General features: G+C 49.2%; 1 protein-coding gene across 2 annotated transcripts in view; it reads left to right on the top strand.

Moving 5' to 3' along the window:
• The window catches only part of RNF43 (ring finger protein 43), a 52,486-nt gene extending 32,383 nt beyond the window's left edge, over window positions 1–20,103 (top strand). The window contains exons 3-10 of one of the 2 annotated variants that reach the window (XR_014163106.1): window positions 5,480–5,554; window positions 8,095–8,226; window positions 8,539–8,640; window positions 10,470–10,625; window positions 11,750–11,852; window positions 15,188–16,639; window positions 17,376–19,583; window positions 19,652–20,103. Coding sequence is in view for 1 of the 2 variants with exons in the window: in XM_081889459.1 (XP_081745585.1) it covers window positions 5,480–5,554; window positions 8,095–8,226; window positions 8,539–8,640; window positions 10,470–10,625; window positions 11,750–11,852; window positions 15,188–16,639; window positions 17,376–17,419 (2,064 nt within the window). In the remaining variant the exon portion in view is untranslated. Of the gene's footprint in view, window positions 1–5,479; window positions 5,555–8,094; window positions 8,227–8,538; window positions 8,641–10,469; window positions 10,626–11,749; window positions 11,853–15,187; window positions 16,640–17,375 lie in introns of both variants that reach the window. The other variant, XM_081889459.1, reaches the window with a different exon arrangement.
• The last annotated feature ends 2,670 nt before the right edge of the window (window positions 20,104–22,773 follow it).

Here is a 22,773-nt window from a genome sequence, read left to right as displayed (position 1 = left end):
GGACCACTGTGAGAACAGGATGTTGGGCTAGCTGGACCCTGGGCCTGATCCAGAAGGCTCTTCCTATGAACTTAAGGAGCTCCCTCCCACTGGAGGCAGTGATGGCTGCCACTTGGCATGGCTTTCAATGAGGACTGGACAAATTCATGGAGGGCAATTGTTGTAAACAAAAATCTGCCCTTTTCCCCTTGTGGGGTATCCAAGAGCCCATATGGAGTCCTTATTTAAAGTGTCTATATAAGGGCAGACACACCTTTGTTCTAGGTTCCTCCTCCTTTCCTGCGTGTGAGGGGAGCACCCTGTTGCAACAAAGCAATAAAGATCAGGCTTACTAGCTGCTTTGCTTCTCAATATTCTCTGGTTGGCCTCTGTTATTTTCTCCTACCAATAGGGAACCTACGTAAGGACTCTATATGGGCTCTTGGATACCCCATTAGGGGAAAAGGGCAGATTTTTGTTTACAACACAATAAGGCTATCAATGGCTACGATAGCTATGCTCTGCCTCCATGGTTTGAGGGAATAATGCTTCTGAATGCCAGTTGCTGGAAGTTACAGAAAAGGAGAGTTGCTGTTGCACTCAGATCCTCCTTTCGGGTTTGGCCACTGTGAGAACAGGATGGCGGCCTAGATGGGCCCCTTTGGCTCTTCTTATATTCAGTGGAACAATCTCTTACAAACTTTGCACCTGCAAAAAGGCTCCGTGTAATATTCTACAGGAATGCTGCCTCTTTCTTCTCCTGCTAAGCCCCAAGAGCGGAGCTTAGTGGATCAAAGGGAATGTGCTAACTAGCCTACCTCATGCAATTCGGCGCAGTTCCTCCGAAAGGCCTATTCCCTGGCGCTTTGCAACACTTTGCAACAGCCCTTTCCCTGGCCCCTACTGCCTGCACAAGCAAGTGTAAGAGTTCCTCTCCTATTAAACTGAGCACGGGTTCGATCCTGTGGCCAGGAAAGGAAGCTGTGGGCAACCAGTTGCGCCCCCGGCTGCTTGAGAAGAGAAGTGGGAGACCTGCTTTCGGCAGCAAGCTTGTTTCTTGGACGCCTGCAGGACCTCACCTGCCGGAATCCGCGAATCTGCAGCTGCAGGATGGCTCAGCTCAAAGGTCTTGCCAGTTGCAAGCTGGCCAAAAGATTTACCTGCACCGCTGGTGGTTCTTTAAGCGTTGCTGTATGAAGACTCTGTTTGGGGCAAAGGCAATTTGGATGTAAGAGTGGAGACGGGGAGTGGAGACTTTCCGAGAAGTGTTAATCCACCCTTTGGGGGATTTTTAGTTGCTGGTAGAAAAGGGCCGCGGTCGTGTGGGTCGCTTCATGGCAACCTTGAGCCTTCCGTTGTTTTTTCATGAGGGTGGTGTGGTTCTTTCTCCGAGGGTAACCCTGGAGCCCGAAAGTGCCGCCTCCACCTTTGATCTCCCAGCTGGGAAACTCTGCTGCTGACCTCCGACCCCTTTGCTCGAGGCAGGCTCTGCAACTGCCAAGCCAGCTTGCTGGAGTTATTCTGGCAGGTACCTGCTTGCACACGCACTCCAAGGAAGCCCAGATCAAAGGCAGCCGGCAAAGGCATGAGCTAAGATCGTTCAGGCCCTGCACTTTGCTAATCAGACTTCCTCTCTTCCTTCCTAACCAGGCAGCAGTTAACTACTTCCATCCCAGGATCTGGGCGTGAGACTGTGTGGAGCTTAGAAAGGGTGAAGAGGGCTCTCTCTCTCTCTCTCTCTCTCTCTCTCTCTCTCTCTCTCTCTCTCTCTCTCTCTCACACACACACACACACACACACACACACACACACACACACCACCCCCCCCCACCCTCCGCTGGCTGAGAGAAAGCTTTCTGTACTGTGCATTGTTCTGGCCGCCTCACCTCAAAGAGGATATGGCAGGGTTGGAAAAGGTTCTGAAAAGGGCCAGCAAAAATGATCCAGTGGAGATGAGGGGATGAGGAATGGTTGCAGCATTCGGGATTTTTTAGTTTAGAGAAAAGGAGAGCCCGAAGCAGCATGGCAGATGCTTATAAAATGACGGGTGGCATGGGGGAAAGAGGCCAGTCACTGCTTCTCAAACTAACCTACCTCACAGGGTTGTTGTTGTGGGTATTAAATGAGACAGGGGAGAACCGTGTATATGCAACAAGTAAAGAAATAAATTTGAACCTGGTCTCTCCCAGGTCCTAACCACTGGCTCTTTCCTAACTCTGGCAGCAGAAAAGTTTCTGGGAAACAAATTGGGAGGCCCTTCTGGGCTTCAGAGTTCCCTGGGTTTGGGAAGAGAGAGGAGCTGTTGGGTTAGCTGCGGTGTGTGTCTAATTGCAGGGAGGGCGTAAGCCAGGAGTGCCACCCGCCAGCCTCTCTCTCTGTCTCCCTCTCAGATGGGTCTGGCACAGCCCAGGAGAGGCCCTCTCTCTCTGCCAGCATTTCTTAGCAACAAGATCTGGGCTGCTCAGTTCCTCCTCGCCCTCCTTCCGAACCCCCACCCCTTTCCATCTGCAGAAGAATGTAGATTACAGGCTGCCCTTTGCATTAAATTTCCCCGGCGGAGAGGAGGAGTTGCCACGTGTCGTCCCACGGAAGAGAAGGCCCAGTGCAAACCACCAGTTGTCAAGGCCTGGGAACGCCGTTCCTAATCTGAAACCCCATCCCTGTAATCCCCCCCCCAAAGGAACAGCTCTGAGCCTTGCAGCAGCATGGTCTCCATCAGTACTCCTGAGCATGTGCAGAGAGCATCAGCTCTAGTATCAGCACTGGGCACTTCCATCAGGGCAAAGTACTTTCATGCTGGATTTAAATGTGTTTTCATGCCTTTTTAACTACTGATTCTACTGCTTAGTGATGCCTCAGAAGTTTGTCAGCCGCCTCAAATCCCAGTTTGGGAGATGAGTGGGCTATAAATGCATTAAATTTATTTATTATTGCATTTATACCCCACCTTTTTCTCTCCAAGGCGCTCAAGGCGGCCTGCGCACTGTTCTCCCTCTTCCTCATTTTAATTTGCACGACAACCCTGTGAGGTTGGCTAGGCTGAGAAGCACCTAGTGAGCACCATGTATGAGCGGGGATTCAAACCCTGGTCCCTCTGGCATCGTGGCCTGACACTCTAACCACTACACCGCACCACTATTAAGAACAACGATAACAACGATAACCTGCCTCCGGTCATGTTCGGAGTGCCCTATGCCTTGAGACACGGCTCTGCTCCAGAGCCGACTTTTCTGTCCCTGGAGATCCTAGAGTGAGCAAAAAAAAAAAACCTGTGAGTGCCTCTGAGCACGTGCAGAGGTACCCTTTGGTGGGCCCTGAGAAGGAGGCTCGAGGCAGAGTTGGGGATCTGCGGCAGGCCTCTGTTTTGTTTGCTGCCTCCGTCTGAAGGCAGGTCTCCCGCCCCGGCTCCCTCTCCGCACCAGGGCTGGCGAGAGGCCCTGACGGAACAGCTCAGGCTGCCCCGGGCTGCGGCGAGGCTGGCCTACGCTTCCCAATCCCCGGCTTTGATGTGGAGCCAAGCGGGTGGTTTCTCTGGGGCCTGGCGGGGATCCAGTGCCAATGGGAGGCGGGGGAGGGAGGCAGGTGAGCCGGCTGGCCAGGGAGGGCGGAAGGGGACTTGAGGTAGGCCCGGGAGTGCCAGGCGTTTGCAGGGTGAGGGCGCTTTGCTCCACCAAAGGCAGGAGCAGCACAGAGCAGTCCTTTGTTCCTGCAGACAGGGCAGGGCAGGGAGCGGAGGGGAGGGGAGGGGGCCGGCTGGCCGGCTGGCTGGCAACAACAGCCCTCCTTGGAACACCGTTGTCGTTGCCACACCTGGCTAGCCCTCAGCGAGGGGTGGCAGAGCTCTGGCCCACCAGGAGGCAGGGAAACGGGCACTACTTTCTCCCTCTTGGGGTCTGCTTTGTGCATTGCACACAGAGAGACAGAGAATGGTGGCTTTCCTACATTTCTCCTGCCAGATGAGAACCAGAAAATTGTACAGTGCAAAGGGATCCCCCCAGGGCCATTGAGCGCAACTCCCTGCAAGGAGAAAATCACAGCAAAGGCTTTCTCTCTCTCAACCCAAGTTGGCTGGGTTCAGCTTTCTGCCCGGGGGGGGTAACAGCTGGGGTGGGAGTCAAGTTCAACCCCTGACCCCACGGCTCTCTCTTTTTCCTATTTGAACATTTTTAAACCAGTGTCATAAGAGAATCAGGGTCAGAGAGGGGAATAAAGGAAAAACGACCCTACTAATAACAGATTATTATCATTCTACCCAAAAGCCCCACAAGAATAATAAACTGTGCCTTGAAGAATGCATCGTTGGGAATATGTCGAACATTTTTAAACCAGCTAGCATGGGGAGGCTTGTTCGCTAGCCCGTCGAGCAATTCCGCAGTTGTATTATGTATATGCAAAACAAAGGAAATGACTATATTAGCCTGGGATAATCAAAGAACCGACTTGCTGGGTTTCACCAAAGCCCAGTGTCTTGTTCCCAAGAAAGGACAGTATCTGGGAAGCCCTTCATGAGCAGGGCAGGGAGTCAAGAGCCCTCCATGGTTAAAACCATGTTCAAGGAGGCTTGCAACATGAAAAGCTTTCCATGACTGCCAGAATATAACAAAAGTAGCCGCGGGCGATAAATAAAAGCACTTCAAAATGTACGCGGCGAAATTAAACCATCCCCACATAAGTCAAAATGAGATATTAAAATAAGGAGACCAAAAATTAATATCCGTAACATCAAAATCAACATCTCCAAAATTAGATCTTGACCCCAACGGAAAAGAAATCCTAGACAATACGCCGCTTCAAGGGTCTGCAGGCATCCTGAGAGGCAGGTCTTGAAGGACTCTGGGCAAAGATGGCGTCTTTCAGCTGACTGGCTGCCCTCAGGCATGCCAGGGGATGCTCACCAGTTGCCGGCACTGAAGAAAGAGGCAACTTGGAGTCTGGCTGGCTTCTGTTTGTGGAGTGCAGCTGGGAATGTGGCTGCCTCAGGCGACAAAGTGTCTTGGGCTGGCCCAGAAGAGCATTGTGGGTGGGAAGAATCGTTAGGCCCTTCAGGACTTTGTATGCGGCCCTCAGGGAACTCTCCAGGCCCCACCCTTCTTGAGTGTTTTTGCCTGCCTGGTATGTGTCCTTCAACTCTGGCTTGCTTGGAAGGAGGACACAGAGGGTGGGTGGGTGTGAGAGAGGAAAAACACACCTGCTGTACAAAAGTAAACTTCACATTCGCTGCTCCACCCACCTTTGCCTCCGGCGCCAACCATTCCTGGCATGCGGCCCCCATAAGGCTGCCAAGAAGGGAATGTGGCCCTCGGGCTGGAAACACCCCCCCCACTGCTGCTGCTGCTCAGGCCGTGATACACTTGCCCAGGGGACCACAACCACTCAGCAGGCCACCTGCACCCTCCCTGTGAGTCCTGCACTGCAGGGGGTTAGACTAGATGCCCCTTTGGACCCCTTCCAACTCTTCCGTTCTATGATTCCCTAATTCCCCCTTGCTCTCTTTGGACAGGCCAAGCTGGCGGGAGAGAGAGGAGCGCGCGCCGTCCTCTTTGACATCACTGATGACCAAAGTGCTGTCGACCAGGTAAGGAGTCTGCTGTCTCCCTCTCTCATTTTTCACAGTTTTGCCAGGAGGCCAACAGCAGGTGGCGCCAGAGCCAATGGCAGGCAGAGCCAACTAAGTCTAGTGTTGTCCCCATCCTCTTCTTCTGAGATCTACAAGGGGCAACACTAAGACTAAGGAGGAGGAGGAGGAGAGGCTGGGTGAGGGCTGGATGAGAGCAGACTATCCTTTTTGAGCAGCTCCCTGTTCCCCTGATGAACCTTCTCTCGCTGCTGCTCACTAAGGCAAGAGTCAATCAATTTTGGATTTTCTGTTTGCAAAATGTTCCTGTTGTTAATCTTCTGTAATATTTAGGGCAGATCCAAACTAGCTATGCACTGTATATTCAGCACGTGTTTAAGGCACATGGCTTCCCCCAAAGAATCCTGGGAAATGTAGTTTGCCTCTCACAGAGTTGGTGTTTGGCAGCAACCCTTTAAAAAAAGGACAATTCCCAAGACTGGTGGGGTGTCATGTGCTTAAACCATAGGATTTCAGAGCTGGAAGGGACCCCGATGATCATCTAGTCCAGGGGTCAGCAAAGTTTTCAGCAGGGGGCCGGTCCACTGTCCCTCAGACCTTGTGAGGGGCCAGACTATATTTCGGGGTGTGTGTGTGTGTGTGTGTGAATTCCTATGCCCCACAAATAACCCAGAGATCATTTTAAATAAAAAGCACACATTCTACTCATGTAAAAACACCAGGCAAGCCCCACAAATAACCCAGAGATGCATTTTAAATAAAAGGACGCATTCTACTCATGGAAAAACATGCTGATTCCCGCACTGTTTGCAGGCCAGATTTAGAAGGCAGTTGGGCCGGATCCGTCCCCCGGGCCTTAGTTTGCCTACCCATGATCCAACCCACTGCAACGCAAGAATACACAGCTCTCCCATATGCAGTTTGAACCTCCAACCTCGGCGTCATCTGTACCACACTCTAACCAACTGAGCTACCAACGTTGACGCAAAGGAAGCCCCAACTTTTCAAACCAGTTGGCTTCACGAAAGCTCTTTTGTTCCTGCCTTTGGACCTGGTATCTTCCTTAGCTCAGGCATTGCTCCTCCGTTGTGTCGCTGCAGTCTGCCTGTCCACCTTCTCAGCTCCTTTGCTTCTGGGTCTCTTTGCCCTGAGATTCTTTCCCCTTTCCCGTGACGGTGTGTGTGTTGATTGCTAGACATGCAAATAGATATGAGAAGGAATGGCATGACAGCCCCTGAACAGAAAAGCACAGATCCCGTAAGCTACGGAAAGCCGTGCTGTTGTTCTTATCAGTGTATTTATTTATTTATTGCATTTATATTGCACCTTTCCCTCCGTGAGTTCTCCTCATGTAATGCCCACAAGAACCCTGTGAGGTAGGTTAAGCTGAGAGGCAGTGACTGGCCCAAGGTCACCTAGTAAGCTTGAAGGATTCGAACCCTGGCCTCCAAGATCCTAGTCTGACACACTAACCACTACACCACACTGACTCCCAGTTCCTAAGGAGAGGGAGTGTTTCTTCTGAATGATGGATGACTGGTTTGCGAAGCTCAGCCTTTTAAACTTCTGCTTGTGTGAGCAATGAGGTTTCAGAGGAGATGGTAGGCAGACCTGCCCAAAACATTTCACCGCCCGAGGCACAGAAGTCCCTATCCCCAGCTTTCTCACCCCCCAGGCAGGGAAAATGTAAATGAAACCACTGACTCACATGGCAGTGCCCAAATTCTTCCACCTGAGGCATGCGGCCTCATTTCGTCCTGGTGTTTTGGCCTGGCCTTTTCCTGTAATGAAACCCGGCGGTGTGTGGGAAGCACAATCTCCAGCTCTGCAAGAAGTGCCGGGGCTCAAATATCCCCAGGTAACCATCAGGGAATTTCCACTCCAGATCCAGATTGTGTGGAAAATTCGAGACACACACACACAGAGAGAAACCTGACTTCTTCATTCAACACTTAGTTACGGTAACTTGTGGAACTCCCTGCCACCGGAGGCAGTGATGGCCACCAACTTGGATGGCTTTCAAAAACTGGACAAGTTTATTGGTGGCTACTAGCCATCATGGCTATGCTCTGCCTTCATGGTCTGAGGCAGCAATGCTTCTGAATGTTAGTCGCTGGAAACCACAGGAGAAGAGAGGGATCTTGTGCTCGGATCCCGCTTGCTTCCGAGTAGGATATCTGCTTCACCGCTGTGAGAATAGGAGGCTGGACTAGATGGGCCCCCTCTTGGCCTGATCCAGCAGGCTCTTCTTATGTTCTTAATTCTCGGCCTCAGGCATCAAAATACATGGCAGCTGTGGTTCTCCTCACAAAAAACTCCCAGGTTACCCATGCAAGCATTTTTTTGCTGGGTTGGGCAAGGCCACAGCAGAGCTTCAAATCTCAAACCTAGGCCTTGCCTGGGCTGTTGGCTGGATGGATTCCTGGAGTTCTCCTCAAGCCTATCAACTGGGGTGTGGAGTGGGGTTCCCAGTGCCCAACACATCGATCCGTGGCACCTGGTGACATGCAGCTCTCACCTCAAAGGTTGTCTCTCCACAGCTGAGAAATCCGCGAGGGCTCAGTCACCCCGTTGTTTTGATTTGGGGCCACGACGCCGAGCTGCTGATGGGCGTGGTGAACAACAACCGAGAAGCCCACGTGAAGATTGAGGTGAAGGAGATGGCGGCCTGGGTGAGTTCTTACTTAGCCCCACTGCTGCACCTCTCTCGACCCCTCTCTGCGCTGGGCCAAAATCAGCCTTGTAAGAAGTGGCGCCCTCTTGTGGGCTCCAGGTACATGAGAGTTCCAAAGCTTGGGTGCAGCCACCGAGAAGGCCCTCTCCCGCGCCCCCACCAAGTGGGCTTGTGAGGGTGGCGGGATCAAAAGAAGAGCATCCCTCAAAGATCCCAGAGCCTGGGCAGGTTTGTATGGGAGAAGACAGTCCTTCAGATATCCTGGAGCTAAACCAAGTAGGGCTTATGTAACCTCTTCTCTCTCCAACAGCCCGACTATGATGTCTGGATACTCCTCACCGTCATGAGCACCGTTCTGGTGATCGTTTTAATCTTCATTGTCCGTACTCGTTGTCAGCCAAGCAGAGATCGGGTAAGAGCCCTTGGACAGATGCCAGTCCTGTTCTGGACACCCCAAACTGGTTCTCAAGAGCCCCTATCTATCTGTGCCAATATCCTTCATGCCTTGCTCAGATCAGGGACCGGTAGAGTCCCAGACCCAGCTGCCCGTCTGCTGTTGAAATAGGTATCTGTTAGTCCAGGCTTTTGAGACATGAATGTTTACTGAAATTTCTGCAGCTGGTATTGCTTTGTATTTTTGATTTTAGAAATGCATTTTTAAAAATTTTATTTTAATACTGTTCCCTGCTCGGAGATCCCATGGGAGGAAGGGAAGTAAAGAAATGGAATCAGTCAATCAATCAGCATATTTTCAACAAGGCAAGAGTCAATGAATAGGGGATTTTGTGTTTGCAAAATGTTCCTGTTGTTAATCTTCTGTATTATTTAGGGCAGATCCACACTAGCTGTGTACTGTATATTCAGCACACATTTAAAGCACATGGCTTCCCCTAAAGAATCCTGGGAAATGTAGTTTGCCTCTCACAGAGTTGGTGTTTTGCAGCAACCCTTAAAAAAAAAGTGCAATTCCCAGGACTGCTGGGGTGTCATGTGCTGGGGTGTCATGTGCTTAAAATTATTAGTATAATATAGATGCTATTTGTATATATTGGAGTCATGTAGCTCCTGGAGTATGTATCTTTGACCCCAAACAAGAACATGCAGATACATTTCTGCAAACTTCGTCAGCGAATAGGACAGAAACTGATGTTGTCATTCTGCCTGTACAGTGGTACCTCGGGTTACATACGCTTCAGGTTACAGAATCCGCTAACCCAGAAATAGTACCTCGGGTTAAGAACTTTGCTTCAGGATGAGAACAGAAATCGTGCAGCGGTGGCGCAGCAGGAGGCCCCATTAGCTAAAGTGGTGCTTCGGGTTAAGAACAGTTTCAGGTTAAGAACAGACCTCCAGAACAAATTAAGTACTTAACCCAAGGTACCACTGTACCAGGGATGGCAAACCATTGGGCCCTAAAGATGCCACTGGACTCCCATCATCCCCCGCTGAGGACCCGCCAGGCTGGCCACTGGAAATTAGCATCCAACAACATCTGGACAGCAACAGCTCCCCCCTCCCTGTTACGAACCATCATCGCCTAGCCTGCTGCCATGTGTCATGGCACCAGCTTCTCCAAGAGGGCACCCTCCAAACTCTTCCAGTATGTCATTGTTGTGAGCCTGGCTCCTAGTAAAAGGTGACTCATTGGTGATTTGAGCAGTAGGTCGGTGTTGTCGCCCCTAACAAGATTGTGCAGGGCCAGTTCTCATAAAATCATAGGTCCCTTGGCTTGGACGGGTCATTTAGCCCACTTCCTGCAATGCAGGAATCCCAGCTAAAGAATCTCTGGCAGATAGCCATCCAACCTCTGTATAAAAACCTCGGTGGAAGGAGGTTCTTGGTGGTTTGTCTTGCAGGTACATTGGTACATACGCTTCAGGTTACAGACTCTGCTAACCCAGAAATAGTGCTTCAGGTTAAGAACTTTGCTTCAGGATGAGAACAGAAATCGTGCTCCGGCAGCGCGGCAGCAACAGGAGGCCCCATTAGCTAAAGAGGTGCTTCAGGTTAAGAACAGTTTCAGGTTAAGTATGGACTTCCGGAAGGAATTAAGTACTTAACCTGAGGTACCACTGTACTTGGATTTCAACAAATACCTGAGCCACTTTCCTGCCTGTTTGCCAAGTAGAGTCATAAAATCGTAGAGTTGGAAGGAATCCTGAGGGCCAACTAGTCTGATCCCCTGCGTATGTTGGCTCCCTTCCATTTCCACTCCCTCAACTGTCCGATTTGCCCCCACAGACTAACGCGCAGGAAGAGACCCTGCAAGCCATCAACCAGCTGGCCACGCGGAGGTATCAAGCCCGCTGCCGGCAAGCCCCCACGGGGGACTCTGTCAGCACCTGCAGCTCGGCCCCCGTCTGCGCCATCTGCCTGGAGGAGTTCGCTGAGGGCCAGGTAAAATATACATTGTTTTAAAAAACCAGAAGCATTTTTACTTGGTATTATTGGTCAGGACATCAATAGGCAAGATGTTAAACTGTTTTGATATGCAACAACTGCGGCAAGAGTATTGTTAGCCCAGAAATGGAAACAAGAAGAAATTGCGACGAAAGAAGAATGGCAGACGAAATTAATGGACTATGCAAAATTGGACAAAATGACAGGAAGGATTCGAAACCTGCGGGACCAGAGATTTACAGAAGATTGGAAGAAGTATATGAATTATTTGAAGAGCAACTATAATCAACAAATTATCCTAGTAGGACTACAAGAAGTTTTGTAAGGAGAAATATACGAAGTGTTACAAAGTAGAAAAAGATAGAGAGATTAGTTATGAGTTTGAAATGTAATAGGGAAGATAAGAAATGCATACTAAGAGATTAGATTGGAAAATTTTCAGACAGGATTGATGGAAGTCAAAAATTTGAATAAGATGTAAAAGTATGTTTAATTACTGTTGAAAATGATATGTTAAAAAAAAGAATAATTATATATATAAACAAAAACACCGACCCTTCCGCACTCTGTGGGATCAATGGCCCCAGTGGGTTCTCGCAAATGAGCTTTTCCACGGGGAAGATGAGGTCCCAGTCATCTCCTTGGGGAGGCCCAGTTTAAGCAGTTTGCAGTGGTGGCGCCCAACTCAGGTGGCTTTACAAGGGGAATAGGCAAATTCTTGGAGGAGAGGGCTATCGCTGGCTACCAGCCATGATGGCTATGCTCTACCCTCTATGACTGGAGCAGTTATGCTTCAGAATGCAGATTGCTGGAGACATGGGAGGGGAGAGAGTTCTGTTGTGCTGGAATTCAGCTTGCTGGTTCCCCATGGTTAGCTACTGTGAGAACAGAATGGTAGACGGGCCATTGGCCTGATCCAGCAGGCTCTTCCTAGGTTCTTGTGTGAGGTTTCGGATCATCACTACCCAGGCAAGGCTATCACTTCTCCAAAAGGAATTCCAGTGAGATGTGCCACTGGAAATCAGACAGTTGTACAGCCCAGATAAGAACAACTGGTACGGCACTTCCCCTTGAGCTGGCAGCATTTCTCCACTCTCCCGCTGACTTGCCTTTCTTTGCAGGAACTCCGCATCATCACCTGCTTCCATGAGTTCCACCGGCACTGCGTTGACCGCTGGCTCCTTGAGCGCCAAACGTGTCCACTGTGCATGTTCAACATCATTGGTAAGATGGGGCAGGGGAAATGCAACCTCTGTGATGGGTGACGTAAGAGTACGGGAGGACACTTGCCTGATCAGGCCAAAGGTCCAAGCAGCCCAGCATGCTGTGGTTGACCAGAGGTGTCTGGGAAGGCCAAAAGGAAAGCAGGAGACAAGAGCCAACACTGGCCCACTAATGCTCCCCAACAAGTGGTATTCAGAGGTATACTACCTCTGAAAAGGGTGGTTCTAGTTTTGCCCAGTGAGCCCTTTCAAAGCAGTATCAGCACATGTCTCAGCCATTGGTTCAGCCACAGAGCCAAGGTCTCAGCCATTGGTTCAGCCACAGAGCCAAGGTCTCAGCCATTGGTTCAGCCACAGAGCCAAGGTCTCAGCTATTGGTTCAGCCACAGAGCCAAGGTCTCAGCCATTGATTCAGCCACAGAGCACATGTCTCAGCCATTGATTCAGCCACAGAGCCAAGGTCTCAGCCATTGGTTCAGCCACAGAGCCAAGGTCTCAGCCATTGGTTCAGCCACAGAGCCAAGGTCTCAGCCATTGGTTCAGCCATAGACACACACAGAAACATACATTGCCCCCAAAATGATCAAAGGGGTGCAGCAAGTCCCCTATGAGGAAAGGTTGCAGCATTTTGGACTTTTCCATCCAGAGAAAAGGCAAGTAAGCGATGACTTGATATAATTTTGTAAAATTATGCATGACATGGAGAAAGCGGATGGAGGAACGTTTCTCTCTCTCTCTCTCTCAACGTACCAGAACTTGGGGACATGCAATAAAGCTGAATGTTAGAACATTCAGGACAGATAAAAGAAAGTGGGGAACTTCGATGGCCTTAAAGGGGATTGGACTATTATTTGGCGGAGAAGGCTTTTGGTGGTGACGAGCCATGATGGTTATGTTCTGCCTCCATGGCTGGAGACAGTAATGCTTCTAAATATCAGTTGCTGGAAACCACATTAAGGGAGAATGCTCTTGTGTTTAAATCCTGCTTGCTGGTTTCCCAGAAGAGGCATCTGGCTGGCCAGTGTGAGAACAAGATGCTGGGCTAAATGGGCCATTGGCCTGATCCAGCAGACACTTCTTATGTCCCTAGGCTGGAAATGGGGTGTTGGATTTGTCAGGCTCGTTTATGCCCATAACATGGCTTTTCTGCTTAAGGCTATGTTTCACTGGTCTGTCTCCATGGGGAGAAGTGTATCAGCTGTTCCCAGTATATCCTGGAGACTGGAATGTATCATGGGGCAGGGGGGAGTTAACTAGCGGTGATGTCCCCTCCCTTGGTTACGGATTCCCATGGAATCACTTCAAGAAAATTTGCCATGGTAAAACCTCAAATTCCAAGTGGGTGAGTGGGTGGAAATTCTTCTTGGTCTGAGCACAGAGCACATCCCTTCCCTTAAATGAGAGTCACACAGACATATCTAAAGATAACAGCCCCAGAAGCAAATACAGCTATGCAGATGATATGATGATGATGATGATTATATTAGTTTTTTGCTATGGCAACTCAAAACAACTTACAAAAAAACATACATGCATTAAAATCAGGGAGGTGGAAATACTTAAAACACCCCACCCACTCTAAAAGGTCACAGATAGTTAAAAGCAAAAGGGCTGGTTAAAAAGGAATGTTTTCGCCTGATGCCTGAAGATTTGTAATGATAGTGCCAGGTGAGCCTCCCTTGGGCAGCATTTTACAAACGGGGAACCCCCACCGAAAAGGCCCCATTCTTGTGTTGCATCCTCCAGAACTCCCATGGTAGGGGCACATGAAGAAGGGCCTCAGATGATGATCTCATGGTCTGGGTAGGTTCATATGGATGGAGGCAAAGAAGGACGTTTATATATACATTTTTTTACACGTATGAGCCTACTTTTCCTTCAATTAGCTTCAATTTCCTTACAGCATCCTTACAGGAAATGCTGCTTGCTAAATTTCCTTCAATTACACGTATTTTTACACGTATGAGCCTACTTTTCCTTCAATTAGCTCAAAGCTCCCCACTTCATCCTCACAAGAACCTTGTGGGGTAGGTTAAGCTGATAGAGAATGACTGGCCCCAAGGTCACCCAGTTGAGCTTCATGGCAAAGCAGGGATTTGAATCCTGGTCTCTAAGGCCCTACATACATGCATATTTTTATCTGTATGCTGAGTTTCCATGATTAACATCATGCTGAAAGTGGCTTACACCATAAAAAACACATAATTACGAACATAACAAAAGTAGTCACAAACAATAAATCAAACATCAAAAAGTACACCACCAAATTAAACAATTTCCACAGAAATCATGAGATCTAAAGTAAACATTAAAAAAAAAAAACGATATCGAGAACAGCAACAACACACACACACACCCTGGCAACAAAAACCCCTAAACAACACCCCAGCCCTTGCTTGTGAAGAGATCCCATTAGAGCAGGGATGGGGAACATGCAGTCCTTTGGATGTTGTTGTGTTCACATGTATTCACTCCTGTGAACCCCAAACAGGGATGGTGGGAACTGGAGTCCAACAACATCCGGGGAATCACAGTTTTCCCCATGACTGCCTTACAGCAATATGGGAACTGGGAAGACCCTTCCTGTATTTCTGCCTAGCCCTTCCCCTTCTGCTTGGCCATGGGATGGAAGTTCTGGCCTAACTGCTGCAGCACATCAGAGGCATTCCCTGTGCGTATATAAGGGCTTGATGGCCAGGCACCTGGGGAGAAGTAGGTGGAGAAGTGAGAAGTGAGAAGTGAGAATACTACTACTACTACTACTACTACTACTACTACTACTAATAATAATAATAATAATTTATTATCTATACCCCACTCATCTGGCTGGGTTTCCCCAGCCACTCTGGGCGGCTTCCAACAAAACACTAAAATACAATAACCTATTAAACATTAAAAGCTTCCCTAAACAGGGCTGCCTTCCGATGTCTTCTAAAAGTTTGGTAGTTATTTTTCTCTTTGACATCTGGTGGAAGGGCGTTCCACAGGGTGGGTGCCACTACCAGGAAGGCCCTCTGCCTGGTTCCCTGTAACTTGGCTTCTTGCAGCGAGGGAACTGCCAGAAGGCCTCGGCGCTGGACCTCAGTGTCCGGGCAGAACGATGGGGGTGGCGACGCTCCTTCAGGTATACTGGACCGAGGCCATTTAGGGCTTTAAAGGTCAGCACCAACACTTTGAATTGTGCTCGGAAACGTACTGGGAGCCAGTGTAGGTCTGCCTGGTATTACTTATTTCCTGGGGGAAGGAACTTCTTGGTGGGATTACCCTGTTGTAGGGAGAGGGCTTGTTGGTGCTTAGAATCCCTGATTGAAGTGGTTTCCTTCTCTCCCTCCCTAGACCGGGATCCTTCCGCCTTGCCCAGGCATTCCCACGAGGACCCCCATAACTCAGGACCAGGACAGAGGCCCCGCTTCTTCCGGCAACACCCTGGGCGTGCCTTGTACCACTTCCCGCGGACGGTCCCTCAAATGCCCCCTGGAAGCTGCTCTTCGACGCTCCCCCACGGACACCCTTTCTTCCACTCCCCAGAGCTCTCCCAGCTGGATTTGGGGACCATGCATTACTTGCCCTATCGGCCGGTGGGCTTTGAGCCTCCTTGGTGTAGCCGCCAGCCCTCCCTCACCCGAGGCCTGCTGGTTCCTCAGCGCCAGGACTCTCTGGGCTGTGAGCCGGGCCTGCCCTCCCACCGGACCTGCCTGCTGCAGCACCAGCCTTCCTGCCGAGGCCTCCGGGGGCCCCTCGTGGCCAAAGCGAGCCGTGCCATTCCTCCGCACCGGGGTATCCGCCATGGACGGCATCATCACCACCACAGCAGTGGCTCCGGGGAGAGTTACCTCACGGAGCCCAGCGGGTACCTCCCTGACGGACCCGGGAGTGACTCCAGCTCAGGTCCTTGCCATGGGTCCTCCAGCGATTCCATGCTGAACTGCACGGACGTGAGCCTCCAGGCCATCCATGGAAGCTGCTCCACTTTCCGCAGCTCCCTGAGCAGCGATTATGACCCATTTGCCTTCTGTGGCTCTGAGAAGTCGGCCGCAGAAAGCTGCCCCACGTCCTCTCCGGCGTGGAGGGACCCACGGCCTCCGCCGGCGGACTCGGTGGCAGCAGGCCGGCCGCCGGTGGCCAGTAGCCATGTCCATTACCACCACCACCTCCACAGGCACCACCATTACGGACGCTGCCCCCCAGACTGTGCCAATGGCCAGGAACCCGGTTTGCGGAAGGCAAAACCTCCAAGGGCCAAGACAGGATCTCATGGCGCCCAGGCGCAAAGACGGACAGAGAAAATGCCTTCGCCAGAAGGGGGGTCTGCCTCCCTGGAGGCCTCTTCAGCCAGACAGCCCCCTTGCTTGCCGCAAGGACAGCCAGAGATTTCCACAGCAGACAGGTCAAACCTCAAAGCAGCAGAGAGTGGTGCCGTTGGGCCATGGACGTCTCAGAAACGCTGTTTGCAAATCCATCCCAGTAGAAGGAGATGGAAATGCCCCCTCAAGGCTTCCCCATCCTCTTTGCCCGAAGACTCAAATGTGCCCCCTGTCTGCAGCATTCCCCACCCTCCTGGTCCTGCTTCTGGAAGCTGCTCCTCCTCTGCAGAGGTCCAGCCTCTCTTAGAAACAGGTCCCTCGGGGCATCATTTTGCAACCTCGTCACACTCGGCCACGGAGCCTCAGGAGCAGGCGGACAGGCTGGAATGCAAGGCCATGTGTCCTGGGGAATATCCGAGGCTGGACACCATGGGAAATGATTCCAGCTTTTACCTCAGCTGCCAAATTCTGCAAGAGCTTCAGGGTAAGCCTCAGGTCTGAGGGCTGGGCTGGGGAACCTGTTGGACTCCAACTCCCATCAGCCCTAGCCAGCACAGACAGTGGTCAGGAATGATGGGAGTTGGAGTCCAGCAATGTCTGGAGGGGCACAGGTTTGCTATCCCTCCTTTAGGGTCCTCTGTAATCTTGTCTTCCATCAGCAGTTGTAAACTTGACCCAACAGAAAACTGGTTTAGGGCCTCAAATATCTGAAAGACTGCTTTCTTCCCTGCATAGCTTCTTGGGTGATAAGAGGAGGCATTCTTAGTAGTTTCTCCACTCTCAGAAGCTTTGGGGGAGGGAGGTATGGTGACGCTGGAGAGGGCATTCTCTGGGGCAACCCCTAAGTTGTGGAATTCCCTCCCCACAGAGGTGTGTCTGCTACCTTTACTATGCAGTTTCTGCCAGGTGCTGAAGGTGCACCTCTTTACCTTGGCCTTTGAACACCTGAGAAGTATATATTAAAAGCACTCTTATCTTTATTGTAATCTCATTTTAACTGTCTTAATATTGTTGAAATCTGCCCTGGGACCTCATGCTGGAGGGTGGCTAAGAAATAATAATTTTTTTAAAAAAATCACCATCACCACCATCTAGCATACAAATTGAGCAAATTCAGTGAAGATGATAGCATCACAGTACAACAATGAAAATTGATCCATCAAAGATAAACAACGTGGCACATTCTAGTCTGGTTGCTCACCTTAATTTTCTAATTGCAGGGTCTAAAGACGATATCCCAGATGTTTATGAACATTCGGTTTGACACGGGGTGAACTAATTTGCTGTGTTAGGCAGCTGCAGAGAATTCAAAAAACAGCGCAGAAACTCAGCAAAGAGAATGGACTTTCTGACTTGCCTTTCCTGTCCGCGGTGTGGTTGTCAGTCATAAGAAGCTCCTTGTCCACACAGCCCCTGCTTCACCCATTGTTAATATCAGGGTTACGCAGCTTGCTCCCTGTCTGCCTAATCTGTATGCAACATTTGACAAACATAAGCTGCCAAGGTCACTTGCCTGTTTTCAAAAAAGCTGCCATCTTTCTGGGGTAGGAGGAGGCTTGGTCCTTTTGTTCCTGGTGTCACGAGGAGCCAAATCCTTTTGAAGTTCAAGGGCGGAGAAAAAAACAAGGTGTGTCCCCCCCCCTTCACTCTGCAGCTCTTTGCAAGTTTGGTAATCTGTGTACTGCTGAACACTAAAATGAAAACCCCAGGTAAATCCACTCCCCACACAAATCAGGCATGATGCAGTGCAGTTTTGAGGTCATGCAGAGAGATCGGCCCATCCTGGTCCCTCTTTCTGCCATCTTGTGTGGGATGGGGCACCCAATGAGGTTCTGGTTCAAAGCAAACATAATTTGTAAGGATCAAGCACATAATTCCCTCTCACCAACCTGGCTAAGCTCCTGCTCCTGTCCACTTGGGAATGTTCTTCATCTTTTCAGTTTTGCACCAAATCAGATGCATGGGAGAAACTCACCCAAGCTGCCCTGCCAACACTCTGGAAATTGCAATGGTGGCACAGGAGAATTTCAAACCTGCATTACACTTTTGAGTTACATGGGACTCTCATCAGTCTCATTGTGGCTGAGCCAGCCTCTGCTCAGAGCTTATTTGAGTTGCAAATATCAGATGCACTAACTGAGTGTCAGCTTTAGGGAGGCTGGATCCATATACCGCTCAAAGCTTGAGCCAGCGATACCCGGAGGCTTCCTAGCTGACTTTGCAGATGCCCCAAGATTTCAGTTCTTCACACGGTAGTCCCACACCAAAGATTTAAATCCTGTTAATTTTGCCTTCCTACCAAAATATTATGCAAGCTCCCTCTTATACTATTGCCCACAGGGAGGAGCTTTTATTTCTTGATGTCCAAGCACACATTGGTGAAAAATCCAATCTACTGCAGAGTATTTATATTCTGCTTTAACTGGGGAAGATAAGGAGTTGAACTTGGTAGTTAGAGCAAAAGTTTGCATGTTTATGTTTTTTACATGAGGACTTATTGCAGCTACGAGGGAATACAAACTGGTATTTAGCAAGCAGTAACACATCCCCATGCAAACAGCTGCTTGGCTGGAAGACTTTCATCTCGACACAACCTGCTTACTCAGTGGCACAAAAATGCTGTGGTATTTTACCAGTTCATAAATGATTGTCTGCGTTCACACAGAATGTTTGGGAATGTGGACAACATTGTTATAAATAATCTCATGTGTGGCAAAAAGAAGCACAGCCACGGGTTTTTCGTCACTGAGAAATGAAACCTGAAGGGTAATATATCTGTGGTCACACCTCAGGGCATGTCCACACCACAGAATTAAACCAGTTTAACAGTTACTAACACTGTGGACTGTGATTCTGCATTTTTTCTCGCTGGATTCTCTGGATTCTTCATTCCTGAGATGCATTTAAAAGCATCATCTCATGGAATAAAGGCTTGAGTTGCTTTTGGCAGAGGGCATCTGAATTTCTTGGCTAGGAGACAAGAAGAGGGTGGCCTGATCAACATTTCAAAAACAAAGGAGCACCCTAGAGCAACAGGGCATGTGGTCTATGGACCAATCATTGCCTTCATAGTGAAGTTATTTGAAAACCATTGCCAACCTGGTGCCCTCGTTTGGCTGATGGGAGCCATGGTCCAGAACATCTACAGAGGGTGCCAGGTTGGCAAAGCCCGTTCTATGGGGTGGCTTCCATTTTTGCCATGCTAGGAGTACCTGTTGAATGGAGCACAATTTATCTCACGTGTAAGAGGGAAGTTAAAATGAGTACATCTTTCCTTTCCATTCTGTTAGGGTTGCTCTGATACTGGAAAATATCTTAAGAGCCAAAATGTGGCAATACAAAACGGCAGAGCTCCTTCTGATGTTTTGAAATCTTCTCTCAAAGGAGTTGCAAAGCATAGGTGTTATTTTGACTTCAGTTCTGTTTCAGTCAAAATCAAAACACACACTGTTATTAAGGGGGAATAAAACTACAGGATACAGTCTAGAGCTGATAGCTCCAAAGTTAAAGTTATTACAAATGGGCAACCAGCGAAGGGGTTGGATGTTGGCACCCTTCCCCCAAGATGCCTTCAGCTCCTGGCAGTCTGCTCCTTCCTCCTGGAAACCTCAGACCCTTTGAAATGTGAACGAGGAATTTATTTTTGTACTTTTTAATTACATTTCCTGAGTCTACATTGCAGGCACTTGGGTACTTTTGTAAACCAAAAAAGGAAGAAATAATGTTTATGTACATAAGTATGCAAAACAATATATTTATGTTTAAAAGATAGAGATTGTTTGAATATGGGGATATGCTCAAACCTATTTATTTTGCTAATATATTTATCCACATGTGAAGCTCTTCATGTGGCTGTTACTTTTTTCCTGTATAAAGTCACTGGGTGCCTATGTTCAAGAAGATGCCTCTTCCTCATTCCTCAGAAATAAATTATTTTTAATCTCTGTACATTGGCTTCTAATGTGCATGAGGTAAAGGGCTAAAAATGGATCTAGGATTGGTTTGGTCTTGTGTAAAGAGGGCGGGGGGACAAAAAGAAATCCTTCTAAGGCTTCCTGAAACAGCCCCACCTCTGCTAAATATCCTGTTCTGCTGGGGATTTGGGGCCCGGAGGGCAAGTGGTCAGAGATAACAGAGCCTCATTCAGGGTGAAGCTGTTCATCAGGACCTTGGCCAGCTCCCAATTGGCCCTCCTAGCTGGGAAGAGTTGTAGGGACCCCAAGGATGATGGAAGAAGCACCATGCTCTGTAGAAGTGGGTGCTGAAGGTTTCTCCTCAAGTGGGACATCATCTAAATCAGAGTCCACCTCAGGCCAACAATGGGGATGCTGGGAGGCAGAAGACATGACTCTATAAACAGCACACAGCTAAATCTCATGGTGCACAGGGTTGCACAGTGGTGCTCCTGAGCATCTCCGTTTGCATCATTGGGCCATAAAGGTATGGTTACCAGAAGTCCCCATTTTCACGGGACAGTCCCCAGATTTACAAATCTATCCCTGGACAAAATCTGTCCCCGGAATGTCCCCGGATTTCATTTAATGTCCCCAGATTTATATTTTAAGATTTATGTAGATTTATTAGTAGGAAATGAATGTTGCACAATTGGTTCAACGGCACAAGACACATCATGTGGGGACTTCCGGCGAGGCAAAATGGCGGGCACCACTGCAGCGAGCAGCTCCTGAAGCCAGCCAGAGCCAACTGCGCTACCAGGCTGGCTCCAGGCTGCTGAGACTGCTGCTGCCACTGCCGAGGGGGAACTGGGGATGCCTGGTGTGTCAACTGGGGGAACTGCTGACACCCCCCCCGTGACCCAAATCAAGCCAGGAGCGAGAGTGACCAGCCACCTGGCTGACTGCCCAGCAGCGCTCCGGTGCCAGTAAAAACCCTGGAGCTGATGCAGGCAGAAGGAGGACAGGAGAAGGAGAAGGAATAGGAAGAGGAAGGAGAAAAAAGAGGGGAGCCTTGACTTTGCTGCGCCACTGCCACCGCTGAGGAGAGGTAGGAGCGCACCGGGAGGGCAAGGACACGTGGCCGAACCCAGGCCCAACCCGAGCCTACTCCATGGCAGCTAGCGCTCCAAGAGAGCAGGCCAGGGCCCAGAGGAAGGCCGCGCGACAGAGAAGACCACAGAAGAGAAGATATTACTTCTTTTCTTTTTAATATTTTTTTTCTCTCTTTAAAAAAAAAGTGTCCCCGGATTCTTTGAAAAAAATCTGGTAACCTTACATAAAGGTGACATAAACCTTACATATAGTAAGCTGCCTTATACTGAATCAGACCATTGGTCCATCTAGGATTAGGTCACTATTGTCTGCACTGATTAACAGCAGCTCTTCAGGGTCTCAGATTGAGATCTCTCCCAACCCTACCTGGAGGTGCCAGGGATTGAACTCGGGACCTTCTGCACACAAAGCAGATGCTCTGTCACTCAGCTACAGCCCTTCTCATTCAACTGCATTGATCAGATCTGGCCCTCTTCTAGCCTAGTGTTAAGGAACACCCCAAATTCTCCATCCAAAACGTTGCCTCTGCTGCCTCAGCTACTGGGCCGTCTTATTCTTCCAGTCTAGTCCATGTGTCTTTATTCAGGAGTAGGTTCCACTCTGTTCAGTTTAGTATTACAGCTAGGTATCCCCTATTCTTTCCAAGCCCCAAGAAAGTGTGTGCATGGAATCTGTCTGCTTACTTAGAAGTAAGCACCACTGAACACTGTGGAGCTTACTTTAGACTAAGTGATATGTACAGGGGTTCTTTATGAGTGTGTGAGGTATATATCCATCAAACCATTTTCTGTTTTCTGAGATATTTTTTGGGGAAAGCGGTTTCAATTTTATCACAAAATATCAACATACCAAGTTGGGGGCAATAACAAATGAAAATCTTTTTTTAAAAATAGCATTAAAACCCTTCTCCATCTTTTTTTTTTACAATTTGCTTCAGAACGTCTTTAATTAAGCTGGTCTGGAGCTCTTAATGCATATTTATAATATGCATGCATATTATATATGCAGAATATACATATTTATCATTTCTGAGTTATGCGGGGAAAGGTTTTTTCATCTCAAAACATTAAGCTTCTCAACATACAAAAAGGGGGGGAAACCAACATGAAGTTATTTTTAATAATAAATACAGCAATGGCGATGAGAGGATTCCCCCACTCCCCCCACAAATTCACATCAGGACCATTTCTGGTGTGTTTTTTTTGTTTTTAAACTGATTTCGAATATCCTACAAAATAGAATTTAAAAAGAGGTTCCAGCGCTGTGCTTTCATTTTTAAGGCGATACAATTTCTGTGAGGAAACCTCCGCGGAGGAAATGTTTTTATTTTATTTGGGCGCGAATCTCCTGTCCCCTCCCCCTCACTTCACAACCACAAAACGGTCGCTACACCCAAGAAGGCGCACGCGCGAGAGCCGCCGTCGAAACGACTGCCGCGCGCCGTCGCCAAGGCAACAAGGGAGGAGCGATTTCGCCGAAGCCTGCCAGCTCGCGCGAGGAGCTCCGCGCGTGCGCACAAAGAGATTAGGCAGGCTTGAGTGTGTGCAGGAGGGGAAAGCGATGGAACCATAGAGTGTCTGTTGGGTGGGCAGAGGGGGCGGAAGTCGTG

This window comes from Podarcis melisellensis (assembly GCF_964234715.1).
Source record: "Podarcis melisellensis genome assembly, chromosome: 15".
Taxonomy (NCBI): domain Eukaryota; kingdom Metazoa; phylum Chordata; class Lepidosauria; order Squamata; family Lacertidae; genus Podarcis; species Podarcis melisellensis.
This window is presented reverse-complemented; position numbering and strand designations above follow the sequence as displayed.